This window comes from Eutrigla gurnardus, assembly GCF_963514095.1.
Source record: "Eutrigla gurnardus genome assembly, chromosome: 1".
Taxonomy (NCBI): Eukaryota; Metazoa; Chordata; class Actinopteri; order Perciformes; family Triglidae; genus Eutrigla; species Eutrigla gurnardus.
In genome coordinates, this window is record NC_139915.1 from 33,636,689 (window position 1) to 33,650,612 (window position 13,924).

The 13,924-nt window shown below is 48.5% G+C and overlaps 1 protein-coding gene across 4 annotated transcripts in view; it reads right to left on the bottom strand.

Moving 5' to 3' along the window:
• Positions 1-13,924, bottom strand: part of otog (otogelin) — a 47,377-nt gene that overhangs the window by 9,207 nt on the left and 24,246 nt on the right. For all 4 annotated transcript variants that reach the window (XM_084010692.1, XM_084010693.1, XM_084010691.1 and 1 more), the window contains exons 24-46: positions 13,624-13,731; positions 12,884-13,022; positions 12,093-12,227; positions 11,847-11,993; positions 11,588-11,707; positions 11,053-11,169; positions 10,331-10,487; positions 10,220-10,246; positions 9,654-9,851; positions 8,711-8,989; positions 7,602-7,719; positions 7,385-7,464; positions 4,084-6,908; positions 3,643-3,820; positions 3,403-3,554; positions 3,039-3,128; positions 2,776-2,962; positions 2,450-2,670; positions 2,022-2,160; positions 1,725-1,913; positions 711-923; positions 518-622; positions 24-128 (exon numbers count right to left, since the gene is read on the bottom strand). In XM_084010692.1, the coding sequence (XP_083866818.1) occupies positions 24-128; positions 518-622; positions 711-923; positions 1,725-1,913; positions 2,022-2,160; positions 2,450-2,670; positions 2,776-2,962; positions 3,039-3,128; positions 3,403-3,554; positions 3,643-3,820; positions 4,084-6,908; positions 7,385-7,464; positions 7,602-7,719; positions 8,711-8,989; positions 9,654-9,851; positions 10,220-10,246; positions 10,331-10,487; positions 11,053-11,169; positions 11,588-11,707; positions 11,847-11,993; positions 12,093-12,227; positions 12,884-13,022; positions 13,624-13,731 (6,029 nt within the window). The remainder of the gene's footprint in view (positions 1-23; positions 129-517; positions 623-710; positions 924-1,724; positions 1,914-2,021; positions 2,161-2,449; positions 2,671-2,775; positions 2,963-3,038; positions 3,129-3,402; positions 3,555-3,642; positions 3,821-4,083; positions 6,909-7,384; positions 7,465-7,601; positions 7,720-8,710; positions 8,990-9,653; positions 9,852-10,219; positions 10,247-10,330; positions 10,488-11,052; positions 11,170-11,587; positions 11,708-11,846; positions 11,994-12,092; positions 12,228-12,883; positions 13,023-13,623; positions 13,732-13,924) is intronic.

Below are 13,924 nucleotides of genomic sequence, written 5' to 3' on the forward strand. Positions count from 1 at the left end.
AGGAAGTGGACGTCGGCACTGACTGCAGATGTGGGCGAGGCAGCAGCTGCCGTCGGCTCTGGTGGCGACGAGCGTCTGGTCGTCTCTGCAGGCGGGAACGTCGGACTCACAGAGGTCAGGGTCACACTCTGGAATGAACAGTTAACACCTCAGAAAGTATCCTTAATCGCTTCCTTAGTCGAGGTAACTGAGAGGATTTAACACTTTCATATCTGGATCCTGAATATGAAGCAGGAGGTGGTTAGCTTAGCTTAGCATAAAGACTGGAAATGGGGGGAAACAGCTAGCCTGGCTTTGTTTTCTGAAATTTGACAAAGCTACTTTTTCAAACCTCCTTCGGTATCTCACTATGGGAAGAGAGTGAGATCTCCGGGGTTACCATAGCAACCTCAGGTTTTTACAGGGATTACTGAGCCGAAACATTTCTTAGACAGACACGAACGTCAGGAAGTACACTTTTCATTTTTAGGTGTAGATAGAACAAAAGACGTGTACGGATAAGAAGTGGAAGTCTCACCACAGACGTAGTCGGGGCAGCAGGACTCGGGTCTGTAGTACGACACCAGCTTCTCCCCGTATCTACAGGGAGGAGGCGGCGGCTCACACAGGCTGTGGTTGCACACTGAACACGATATCAAGAATAAAAAGATGAGAAATGGGCCTCATGAGCTGATCACAGAGCAGATCATAAACCAGAGCGTCCGGCTCACCGCAGACTTTCTTCGGGCAGCAGCTGGCGTCGTCCGCCAGGCCGACGAGCACCTCGCCGGTGCGGCGGCACACCGGCGGCGGCGTGGCGGCGGAGCAGTCGTACTCCACGTGGACGACGGTGTCGTTGTGGCAGCTGTACATGCAGCAGGCGTCCCTGGAGGCCTTCCACACCTCGCCGTGGGCTCGGGGGACGCCGCCGCTGTCGGTGCAGGCTGCAAACACACCACACACACACTCATGACCTCACCGGAACAACTTCCTACTTCCATGTTGGTCAAGGTAGAAACATTCACCAACGCATTCTGCTCCACGAGGACATGCTTTTACTTTTCATGTTCATACCTTTAATACTTTCAGAAATATTCTCCCCATTCAAACATTCATACTTCTACATAAATGTATGCATGTTCAGATATAAACTCTTTCACACATTCACCACTTCACCTGGAAACATTCAGACTTTAAACGTCGTCTTTCACACACTCGCTGTTGTTCAACATCTAAATCCCTTTCAAACTTTTTAAGATATTCAACTTTCTGTGGATTGTTAGTGAAATCACATTTTAACATTGGTGTGTATTGGAGGGAATGTTCCCACAATTTTCACTCTTCATATTTCATTTCAACATGTAGGTAAAGTCTGAACGTGAGGGGATCTCACACCAAAAAACTGCATTCACACCACATTTTCTTCAGAATTTGCTTTTCTAGTTATCAACCGTTATTGAACAATTAAAAAAACTGATAGTTTGTAGTTTTGTAGTTTAAATAATCAAATCATTTCATGGTTAAACGATCAAAAAGACAATCAAGTTTGTATTTTCCAATCTCATGCCATTAATATCTAATGTTGAGACTCAACTTACAATAATATCCACCTCACTTTTAATTATTTTTCTGTTTTTTTATTTAAGTGGACCTATACGTTTGTTACGTTACATTTGTAGTTACTGTATAAGTGTTAGTATGACCTCTCACCTCTGTTACCACTTTATATTTATTACTCGTCTTACCACACTTGTCGGGGGCGATGCAGAGGGCGGAGTACGGCCGGTGGAGCAGCGTTCCCTCGGGGCACACGCAGCCCTCCGTCAGACCTGAACACTGGTCCGGGTCCACGTCAAAGTCCTGGTTCGGGCAGGACTGAGAGGTGCAGGCCGGCAGACAGGCTTGATACCGCAGAGGGCCGGGACACGCGAACGCTGCAGGAAGACATTAGCATCCTTTCATATCATATTTAATATTTAATATTTTCATCTCCCGGCTCACAGAGCAGCCGTGAGTGTTGAGCGTTTTAACGGGAGACTTACGGCAGTGATCTGGACGTCTCCACTCGATGCAGATGTTGAATTTGTGGCAGGAAGCCACGTAGGCGGCGAGCGCCACACACTGGTTGTTGACGTATTCGGCATCCCGAACCCAAACCTCACAGAAGGTGCTCGGAGGAACCTGGAAACAAAGAGACCATCAAATAGAGTTTGTTCCATCAGCTGCTGGACTCCACTTCACAAGAAGCAAAAGCAGGAACCACCTGCCCGAGGAAATGAGGCCTTCTGAGTCGGTGTAAATGAGCAAACCCTGATTTTATTTTTATTTTAGTTACCGTTATAATACCATAAAATTATGCTTATTATCATCAACATCAATAGGATTGGTTCATAACTGGTTCATACTGCATTTAGACATTTATTTTGGTGGTCCAGAGCTCGGTACAGGGAAGAGGCGGGGTTGAACGTACGAAGGCGTGGCAGGGGGAGAAGGCGGCGTCCTGCAGCATGAGCAGGCAGCTGGAGCAGTCGCTGGTGGAGCAGTTGAAGTCGCGGCGGCGGCTGTGGCTCACGTAGCCGGTGGTGTTGGGAACCTGCCAGCTGTCGATGAACACCGCCGGATCCTCGCCGGCGCCCAGCGTGGTGCCGTCGGCCAGAGTCAGATCGTTGGTCGGGTCTCCGTCACAGAAACCTGACGTAGTTCACAAAGACACTAATAAAACCACACCTTCTCTCCATGCTAGAAACAGACTAACTAATCCCTTGAAACCGGTGCGAGGATCAGGTCTACTCTCACCACAGAGGCCCATGGCGTGGAGCCTGTTGCCGGGGCCGTCGGCGTCGATCACCATCATCCCCGTGCTGTGGTACCACTGCAGCCGGAGACCCGCCGGGCTGCGGATCAGGTACATGTTGCCCGTGTCGTAGACCTCAAAGCCAAACTTTTTGAAGCGAGGCTTGGCGTAGCGCGAGTTGACGTAGAGCTGAAAGAAGAACGGGAGAAGTTACCGACCAGCTGCTGCAGATGTGACAGGTAAATAAACGGGCTTCCCGTCTCACCCTCCTCTGCAGCCGGTCGATGACCACATGGTTGGATTTGTGCGTGATGTTGAGCGCCACCAGACACAGGTTGGTGAAGTTCCAGAGGAGCTTCAGAACAAAAAAGCAGGTCAGAATTAATGACTCCATAAAAACAAGTCTGAGAAGACACTGTTCTTTAATATGCAAATGAGTCATTATCTAAAGGTAACTTCTGTTATTTAAGAGAAATCTATAGACGCAAACAGATAAAGTAGTTCTTTCTGCTAGTCTGAAAGATAACATGTTACGGAAACAAACTAGCCCAAAAAAATTAACCAGCACGTTAAGAATGTTGTATTTGTCTGGAGTCTGGCCTTAAGGGAGCCTTCTAAGTGGGACTTACTGGGGACTCTGAGTCAGCAGGACACTCCTGGACCTGGACGCTGACGGTCTCATTGGGCAGCTGGGTCACGATGTACGAGGCGGCCTTGTAGACGGCGACGCTGTTCCCGTCGAACGTGATCACATTCAGATCCGGAAACATCGAGCAGCGACCTGGAAGAACCGACGGAAGAGAGACGGCAGTGAAAACCTGAACGCAGCTCAACATGAATGGATCTGGAGAAACGTCAAATCCCCTCACATGGACAATCCCACTTTGGGCAACACTTGTCCCCGTTGACCTGCACGGCGAAGCCCAGCAGGCCACAGTTGGGGGGGTCTGAGGCAAAGGGGCAGCTCTGAGACTTGTTGAACAGGACCAGCTGGTTGTTGACACAGATGTACTTGGTGCACTCGTCCACGATCTTGGCGTACGGAGGCTGGATGGGGACAAAAGCAAAGACTGAAAACCAACGTCAAACAACAGTAATACAGCAGAGACGTGGAGTCGGATTTGACTAGAGTTGACCTTAAATTAATTCCTGATCTTGGCAAATTCAAGATTTTCTTTATAGCCTTTTCTGGGGCTTTTCACCAGATACCATGGCCTTCTTCACTCCTTCAGGTCTCATCACTACACTAAGTAGTTATAGAGAGCCTAAGTCCCACCCCTTTCTGTGTCACATGTTAAAAAATGACTTACAGTGCACATTCTGGTGGTTGATACAGCCATTGACATCGTCCCCTCTTCCAATGTGTGTGTTGTCGTTTCCATAGGTGTGTAAATTGACACCGGTCCAGGAGGCGTCGTTGCCCGAACGCTGGTGCGATCGACTCTCTCGGTGGTTTGGCCCGAGGTGGCTGCTAGGAGTGAGGTCGTGGGAGCAGGAACGCCGGGCTTCTGGGTAGAGATCGGATGAGGTGGAGGCGTCGTCGGTTGGGACATGGATGGTGACACATCGCTCTCTTTGGTTGTCTGGGTTTTCCCAGATGTGGCCGACTCTCTGGTGGTCGCCATGGGGACATCCGTAGACGGCGTGACTGTTGTCAGAGTAGGAACAGGCTCCGTAGCATTAACTGTGGTCGGGCGGGCGGGCAGCACCGCGGTTGTGCCGGCACGTTCGGTCGTGCTCACCGTGGTGACCCACTCGGAGGACGGTGCTAGGGCTGAAGACGGGGCCCCTGGCGTGGTTGTTGTGCCACGGCTTGGTGTGACAGTCAGTAGGCCAGGAGTGGTTGATCCCGTGGTAACTGCCGGGGGCCTTGTTGCTATGGTAACCCTTGCAGTGATCGGCCTGACGGTTGACCTCTCAGACAATGTGATTCTGGGGGTAACTCGTGTTGTGACAGGAACCCCGGGTGTTGATCTGAGGGTGGTTGTCCGGGCAATGGTGGTGGTGGTTGTAGCCGGCGTAGCTCTCGCGGTGGACACCAGCCGGGTGGTGACTTTGTCCTGGACAGTTGTTGGCCTCGGCGCCGCGGTGGAAATAGTAGTTGTGTGCCACGGAGACCAAATCGGAGGCGGTGTGGTCGTCGCTCTCGTCGACACCTCCGCTCTGCCGGTCATCAAACGCGTCGTTTCTGTAATCGGCTGCACGGTGACAGGTCTGAGGGTGGTGGTGGTGACACCTGGAGGAGGTCTAGTGGGGATGGTTGGGAGAAACGTCTCGGGAACACTGGGCACAGGTCGAGGGGGCGTGGGAGTCACCAGTTTCCTGGTTGTCGTGGCCGCGATCTCTGCAGTTGAGATATCGGCAGACATTGTGGTTTTGGCGGGGGTGGCGGGGACAGAAGCTGACGTCACAGTGGTGACAACCGGCCTCGAAGTTACAGGAAGTCGAGGCACTTCGGTGGTTTTGGTGGAAGTGACTTTGTAGATGACAGTTTCAGAAGTAACCTTCGGTGTAGTCTTCACTGTGGGGCTGTAAGCCGGTGTAGAACTGGTCTCCCAGTGCCATGACGCAGAGGGACGAACGGTAGACAAAGGGCGGGTAGAGCTCACCATCGTTGGTGAAAGTGGCACAGCGGTGGTTTCTGTAGGAGACGCTGGTGGTTTGGTTGGTGTCGTTGTAACAGGAGGACCTGTGGACGACGTGGGCATCTCTGAAACCCCTGAAGGTCTGGAGGTTGCGATCTGAGTGGTCATTGGAACGGCAGCGGACCGGGAGGTTCTCTCAGCATGGTTGGAGGAGGTCGGCTCGGGAGAAGCCGTGACGTCGGTAATCATCGGAGGTGGAGGTGCAGCCGTTGTTGTGGTGGCTCCAGGTATTACAGACATGGTGGATTCAAGTATGGTCACTTTCTCCGTCGATGTTTTCCAGTCCGTAGCAGCTGATGGAGATGTGGTTGTAGTCGGCACAGCATGGATGGGGGTTGACGTTAGCAACTCAGGAGTGGTTGTTGCGGCGGTCGTAGGTCCGCTGGGAGCGGTGTGCAGGATCTTTGTGGTAGCAGGAGAGGAAGTCCCTGGACTTATGTACGGTGTTGTTTTATTGGTGGTTAAAGGTGGGATCAATGTCTCTGTTTGTTTAGCTGAAGTGACCACAGGCAAAGATGCACTTCCTGTTTGTTTGGGTGGCAAGGTCGGGAGAGCTGAGGAGGTGACAGAGGCTGTGCTCGGTAGACCCGGAGGGACGGGTACAGTTGTTGTCGGGGGAAGTGGCTCCACTGTAACAGGCTGTGTGCTGGCGGACACTGTGGTCGCTGTACTGGGTACAGTAGTCCTGTCTGTAACTGGAGCTGTCTCCAGGACCGGAGCAGGACTCGGACTGGAAGCGGTGACGATCGGAGTTCCCGTCGCTGAAGGTGTTGTAGCCTCTGTGGACTCTTTGGTTGGGTGCAGGACAGCAGGCGGAGGGGTGCTGACCGGGGTCGGCCCTTCGGTAGAGCTTGTGGGTGGTGCTACAGATGACTGCGTGGTGGGGGCGGTGGTGGAGAGCGACTGCAGGAGGTCGGTAGGCTTGGTGGAGGTGGTGATCCAGAAGAGAGCCGTGATGGCAAAAGGAGCGCTGCTGGTTCTGGACGTGGTGGGGCCGAAGGGGCTCGTAGTGGATTTTGTGGCTCTTGTCGTCCACGCTGTTGTACCCGCCGCGGTGGTGGGCGGGGCTGCGGTCACTCTGACGGTGGTCAGTGGCTCCTCCACATCCGGCCTGACAGCAGAGGGTGCTGTTGGAGAAGACGGGGGTCCTGATGTTCGGGAGAGTTCAGGTGCTGCAGAAGTAGTAGAGACGGAGACTGGATGGGTCGACTCAGGAGAGGCGGGTGGCGCCAGAGACAAAGTTGTCTGTGTGCTCACGACGGGACTGGTGGTGGTGGTTTTAGTGGTGGGGCCAAAGAGTGGAGGGGTGGAGGATGCAGTGGTGGTGGTGGTGGTCTGGTAGGGGGTGATGGAGGCCTGGAGGATGGTTGTGGTCTGGAGTGTGGTGGTGGAGGCAGTAGTGCTCGTGGTGGGTGCAGAAGGGACAGCTGCAGAGGTCGGCTGAGTAGTGGGTGGAGTTACAGGCTGCACAGCAACAGGGACCTTAATGCCTGAACCCAGAAAATAAAAAGTGTGTTAGAAGCTCGACAGAGAGACACTTTATAGACAAACTGGAAGGAGTGTAGAGCACGGTCTGTATATAAGACGTGGACATCGCCATGGTGACGGCACCCACTGGTTTGTGGACTACAGTTCTGAAGCTTTGATCTTAACAATTTGTTTAGGAAAAATATTTAAAATGTGTAAAAATCAACAAGAAGCGCCGAATTTCAACAAATATCACAATTAAGAAATTGTTTCTGCTGGTGTTAAATTCCTGTACTGGGTGTATTTTAGTGGTTACTTTAGGGTGTAGATGTAAGAAAAGATGTTAACTAATAACATTATCTCAGATTTGTATTTATTGCCACCTACTTTCAAACCGTGTACCTGCTGCTCCAACAATCCAACTCTACAACGTACCATGAAGACGTTGGTTTATTATCTGAGGTGTAAAACAGCCCTGAGCTCCATCAGCGGTACTCACAGTCTTCAGCAGAGACGCACCGCCGGGTGACTTCGTCCAGGACCATGTGGGGGGGGCAGACGGGGAGGCAGCCCTCCACGCTGAACACACACAACACACAGCCGTCAGCATAACAATAACCAAGAAAACAACAGTGCAAAAAGCAATTTTATAAATAATATGAAAATATGAGACTCTCTACAAACTGTGGCGTTGGTGAAAAGGTCAAAGGTCTTACTGTGGGATGGTGACGCAGGCTTCGGCCAACGGGTCGCTGCAGGTCCTGAAGCAGGGGACGACACAGGAATCGTACCTCCACTGGCAGCGAGGACCCGGCGGGGCATCTGGTCTGGGGCCTGATTAAAAAAACACGACAATTTACTCTTTTACTTTAAGGCGTGACGTTTGTTTTAGTAACATGTCCACATCTGATCAATCTGATCTAATCAAACAAAGTCTCCAAACTGCAAAAACAGTTTCCAAAAGGAAAACAACAAACTAAACTGATATCCTGCAAACTTAAAAGTACTATATAAAATTGTTCCAGATCCACCTATTGAACCCTGGACACCCATACACTTTCAGTAGCTCTAAAGTTAGTTATACCACATCATGTTTTCACAGACCAGTAACGTGGTGAACTTAGAAAGCCATTCATGTCTGGAGGCCGTTCAACATTCACCGCAGTCAGCAGGAAACCCAACCTGCTACCGGCCACCAGGCTTTTCCATTAACTCACACAAACGCTGCAGTATTTTTAGCATCAGTGATTTGCCCGGCTGCTCTCTGAGCGGAGTATGGGGCCAGAGGAGTCACTCCTCTTGACCTTTGACCCCTGGTGACCAGCAGATCGCTGAGGTTCTTTAAAAAGAATGGCTAGAACCGCGACATCAAGGAAATAAGGCTTCATCTCAAACTCCGATCAAGTCAAATCAGGTTTTACCAACAAATTGGACCGAATTAAAAAAAACACTGGAGACATTTTCTCGTAGTTATGACTTCTGCACATTATAATCAAGACTTTTTGTAATAATTGAACTGTCTACGCAGGGCTTGAAATAGATACAAGGAGCTGGAGGAGACATGAGGGCCCCAGGAAGTCTCATTTGAGCTCTAAAATACCATCACCTTTTTTTTTCCTATTTAAATGTACGTCTTTATGCAGATGACACTCAGTTGTACCTCCCCATTAAACCCACCTAGTCCTCTACAGGACTGGATTCATCTGTTTGATTGTTGATTTTTAGATGTGAATGACAGCTCAATCGTCTTGGCAACACCATATTTTGTGAGCGGTGTGTGTGTGTGATGTGTTCGCTGTGCGTGGGTCATTCCGGCTCTGCTCACCCGTCAGTCTGAACAGCGTGGCCTTGCGGAAGCTGTCGCTGTGTCTGTACTTGAGCAGGTGGAGGCGGGCCAGCGTGGCGTGCAGAAAGAAGCCGGGTTTGGCGTGCGACTCCAGCGAGTCGTAGCCGGGGACCCAGGTGTTCCTGTGGAGGACGAAGGTGGCGCCGTCCCAGAATGCATCGCTCTCCTCCCACTTGGCCAGCCTCACCTGGCCGTCGGGGCCGGCGGACAGGAAGTAGTTCGGTCTGTCGGCCGCCTCGAAGGAAACTCGTGACATGTCTGTGGAGAACGAACGATCGCTTTTTTTGCATTTTTTACACAATATTTTTCCGTACTGTCGAGCTGAGGCTAACGGATAATAATTCTCTTATTATTCATTATTAAAACATTGATTAGTGAAGCTTCATAACAGCTTTTTGTCGTTAAGGAAACAACAGATCCCGTCTTTCAGGCCAGAGGACTTGTGGTTAAACAGCTTCCTGCAGGTCAACCGTCACGTTGCCTTCTGAGTCCTATTCTGCCGACAGGAGAACATTTGCTGTGTTTTCTCCACGCCGATCCAACGTCCCTACAGAAGTTCCCTTTCATGCACCGATATGCAGCTAATCCATCCTCCATGAGTAACGGAGACACTTAAAATAAAACTAGAAAGTCTCTCAGCTGACCATGAGGTTCCCACGCTCACGTAGATGTGAAACCATCATGTTTAAGGTCTCGTTGGAGGAATTGGCTCTTGTAATTAATTATGAATAATCAACTGTTTGTACTTCTGGACTTCTTAATTGATGAATATCAATATGGACTGAAACGATAATCAAAAAGGCCTTTTTGTAATATATCACTCAGCCAAATTGAAGGAAGATTTAACTCAAAGCAAAGGTGTTAATCAGAGATGTCAAACCAGACCTCGTCCATCGTCCCAGTCAGTTCTGAAGTAACTCACCGTGAGGTCGTGCTCTGCTGAGGCCCGGCGTCATCATGAACTGAGAGAGGACTGTGGCGGTGAGGGTGGTGGGGGCGGGGCCAGCGGCGGTGATGAGGTTTCCCCTCTGCAGGAACACGGAGCCGCTGGACCTGCTGGCTGCCAGCAGTGTGGTCGGGTCCCTGAAGGGGATCAGTCTGAAGGGACCTTTTCCCAGAACTGCAGACAGGAGGCCACGTTAGTATTCAAGCAGCTCTTCTTCAATCAATCACACATTCCTTGGTCAGTTATGAATTTTTAGTTAAGTATTGTAATTATTGAATGAAATGAACCGCTCAAAAAAATAGTTGGCACGCATATCAAGTCTGGTGAAACATTTGGATATTTTATGGGTTTCGCATTCGGGCGCGCCAAAACATCAACATTTCTCTGAAGCCTTAAGTAATTAATTAGAAAGCTTTGTGTTTCCAAGCAGAGTCTCCGTTGTTATTTTCTGCGTTCCACCATTAAGTGCTGATATTCTTTCTGTCACCACTAGAACTACGGTGTTGGTCATCATCATCAGATCAGTGGAGAGTTGTTTGTACCTTTGTTGTAGAATTCACAATCGTACGCTGCAGAGAGAAGCACAGAGACGGTGACTCACGTTGTTGCAGGAAATCACGTGCTTTTATTTTGAAAGCTCTTGGCTGACTCACGGCAGAGCGACGGGGAGCGCCAGTCCACGGCGACACCCTGGTGGCAGCAGCGCTGGGCGTACGCCGCCACGCTGGTGCAGAAGCACTCGCAGTCGCCGCCACGGCTGCAGGCACACGTGTCCGCCAGGCAGTTCATGTAGAACCAGGTGACGTCCACCTGAACACCACGAAGAACATTTCACTCACAAGACATTCACATCTTTTCCCTTTTTTATCCATTCATTAAACAAATTGAATTAATTTAAACATTTTATTATATTAAATTCAATGTTCCATTCTCAATTTAACTTATAAATGATAAATCAATTATATTAATAATACAGAATGTGGTAATAATAAGAAATAAACTTTAACTTAAATGTTCTTTACCCCTATTTCCCTGTATTTCCTTGTATCTGGCTGTTCTTTTAACGGTGAAAGCACTTTTAAACACTATTTTAAAGGTGCTATAGTAATAAAGTTGTTATTCCTTTTTTGGGTGCAATTTATCAGGAATAAATGTACTTTATATATATTCATCTTTATTACAAAAAAAACAAGAGACATTCAGAACTTACAGAGCACTTAATTCCTCGACTAAATATTTATGTATTTATTTTAATTTACACCCTTCAAATTAAATGATTTTTACATGACATGAACAGATTCTATTTGGTGATTTAACGATAAACGTTGATCAGATGGCAATGAGTGGCAGCTGCTGCTGCAGTTCTGTGACTCACCACCGGGTGGCAGGCCTGGAAGACCTCGCTGAGCAGGACGCCACACTGACGCTTGGCGAACGGCTCTCTGAGCGGACTGAGGCTGCAGGGGTGTCTGATATCTGGACTGTTCACACACTGAACACACACACACACACACACACACATGGTGTTGGTTACAACTTCTTATTAGAGGTAAAGTCCAGACAAGCAGCGGTGGAAGAGGAACTCAGATCCAAGTATTAATACACTGATAAATACTGCCGTACAAGTAAAGGACTGCATTCAAAACATTAGAATAAAGTATTATGAGCAGATGTGCTTAAATTAAAAGTATTGATTGTGCAGTTAAATGTTGCATGGACAAATATTACTGCTGCATTATGGGAAGACACGACCCCAAAAAATAACTTCCCCAGGTGATTACTCACATTCAAGTCAGTTATTTGTTTCTATTACAAGCTTTCTGAAAGCAGTGACTCGCTTTAAAAGGCGATGATGCTGGAAATAAAAAGGCTTCGTAACCATGACGATGACACAGTGACCTTGCACTCACCTCCGCCGCGGTCCAGCTGTTCCCAAACTCCTGTGGAGTCGGGGAGTCGATGTTGTCGGGCGTCCGCATCTCATTCACCGTCTTGGTGTCAAAGTTCCCGCAGAGACCGCTGAGCTTCCCCTGAACACGCCGCCAACATGATGCATCAATATGCAGACGATCAAACGTGATTAACGAGGAAACAATGTTCTCACGCAAATCCACTTCTCATATACAGTCTGTGGTCTCCACTCAAACAGGCTCTGAACCAGCATCCTACCTGCCAGCGAGGTCCGACCTGGATGTGGACCGTGGTCTTGCGGTCCCAGAGGACGGTGATGTCCTCCTCGGGGAAATGAACCACGGTGAAGAATCCAGCCGGCCAGATGAACATCTTCTGCTTCCTGTCGATCACGCTGGACGGATTCTGAAGAGACAAAAAGACGTAACGATGAACTTCAAGATCCTTTTTTCAGTTCATTTAACCTCCTTTTCAACTTCACTGCGTCGTGCTTTAACATCTCACTGGTTTCCCGGAGTCGTCGTCGAATGCCACGGAGGACCTTCCGATGTTGATCAGCAGAGATTTCCTGCAGATGACTCCGCCCTCGAAACAGTCGACGTTCTCGGCCGTCACGCTGAGCATCACATCGGCGCTGCTCTGTGGAGGTCAGGGAGTACAGGTGATGGAAAATACACCTGACACCCCTATATAACATATTTATACTTCTACATGTATAAAGAATAGATTAATATCTGACAAAGGGCTCCATTAGTGGAACCGTTGTCAGGTATGATGAGTGTTACTTTGTCACAGTTCCTCTTCTGTCTTTGATTGGTTAATTATTGTTCCTTTTATTAAATTGTTGCTTATTAGCTTCGAAATAAAAAAACGGTTCGGTACAATAGGTTAAAGCTTCAGCCGACACCTTTTTTGTTTAACATTTGTTTGTTGTTTTCCATGTATGTTAATTCCTTATTGTTATATATTCTTTATTATGTGTATTCCTTTTGAAAGTTGTTAATTAAAACCTAAATGAATTTATTCTGCTACAAGTGATTGCAGTGCATTGTATAACTAAGGAACATATTTTATTATTTTGTTTTTTCTACCCTTTCATATTCTTGTTTTTATTGATTTATTTGCTTTTTTTTTTTAATTATGTTTTTATGTATTTCTTTCTAATGCTTTGTTTAATGTAAAGCACTTTGAATCACCTTGTTGTTGAAAGGTGCTATACAAATAAAATGTCCTGAAAACAACAAGCCTTTAGTGAACGGATGAATAGTTCAAAGTGTGAAAAGCCAGTTTTGTACCTTTACAAGATAGACTTTGCAGGCGCCGACGTAGTCGAAGAGCAGCCCGTCGAACGTCCGGTAGTGGCGGTCGCCGTACGCCATGCACATGGACGGACAGGGACGGAACTCACACTGGAACGTCCCGTGTTGGCAAACGCTATGAAGACAAAGCCCAGCGTCAGAGATTCAGAGATTCAGCACCAACTTGTTCCCACTTAGAGCGAGGAGCGTTTTTATTTTCCACGGCTAATGGGCCTCGCTTTTTGTCGAGAGCCTTCGGGGGGTTTTTGCGGCAAATCGTCGACAGGCTGAATCGGCCTCTCATTAGCCTGTCATCTACATCTTCTTCCCTGGCCACGGCTTCGGAGGAGAGATGGAAGGATGGGAGAATGACTGAGATCACTGGGAGAGTGTTTCCTTTCACCCAAATGAACGGTCTGAAGCAGCCGGGATCAAAGAGTCACACAAGGGTCCTCTTTCTGTCCGGCGATAACACAGAATTATGGATATCAGGTGGACACTTTAGCCGCTCCGACAATCTTGGGACTAAAAAGGCCAAATATGACTCTGAAAAATTAGCAGCGTTGTTGGAAATTTGTCCTAATTCTGACAGGAATTGTTGGCGAATGATTGGTGGGGGGGGGGGGGGGGGATGCCCTACTGGAGGAAAGACAAGATCACTAGGAGAACCAGCAGTATTTTAAAGTCGTCTATAAAAGCTGCATCTGATGTCAGTAATAATAAATGCATGAACGTACCACTGATGGCAGGGGGAGGAGACTCGGTCGCCGGGGTAATACTCCTTTCCTTTCCACAGGCAGGGACAGGAAGTGGCTTCAAAGCACTCGTCTCCGTGTTTCAGCAAACTGTGGACGGACAAGAAGTCGTTAAAAGTGACCCATTTATTGTTGAAGTGGAGCGGAAATGAAAAACACCCTAGAATAAGTATGTCACGATACGGATGCTAGATACTACAAATGCAATTTATCAGAGTGAGAATCGGGTGATAGAAGTTGATCAGAGAGAGAATCAGGTGATAGAAGTTGATCAGAGAGAGAA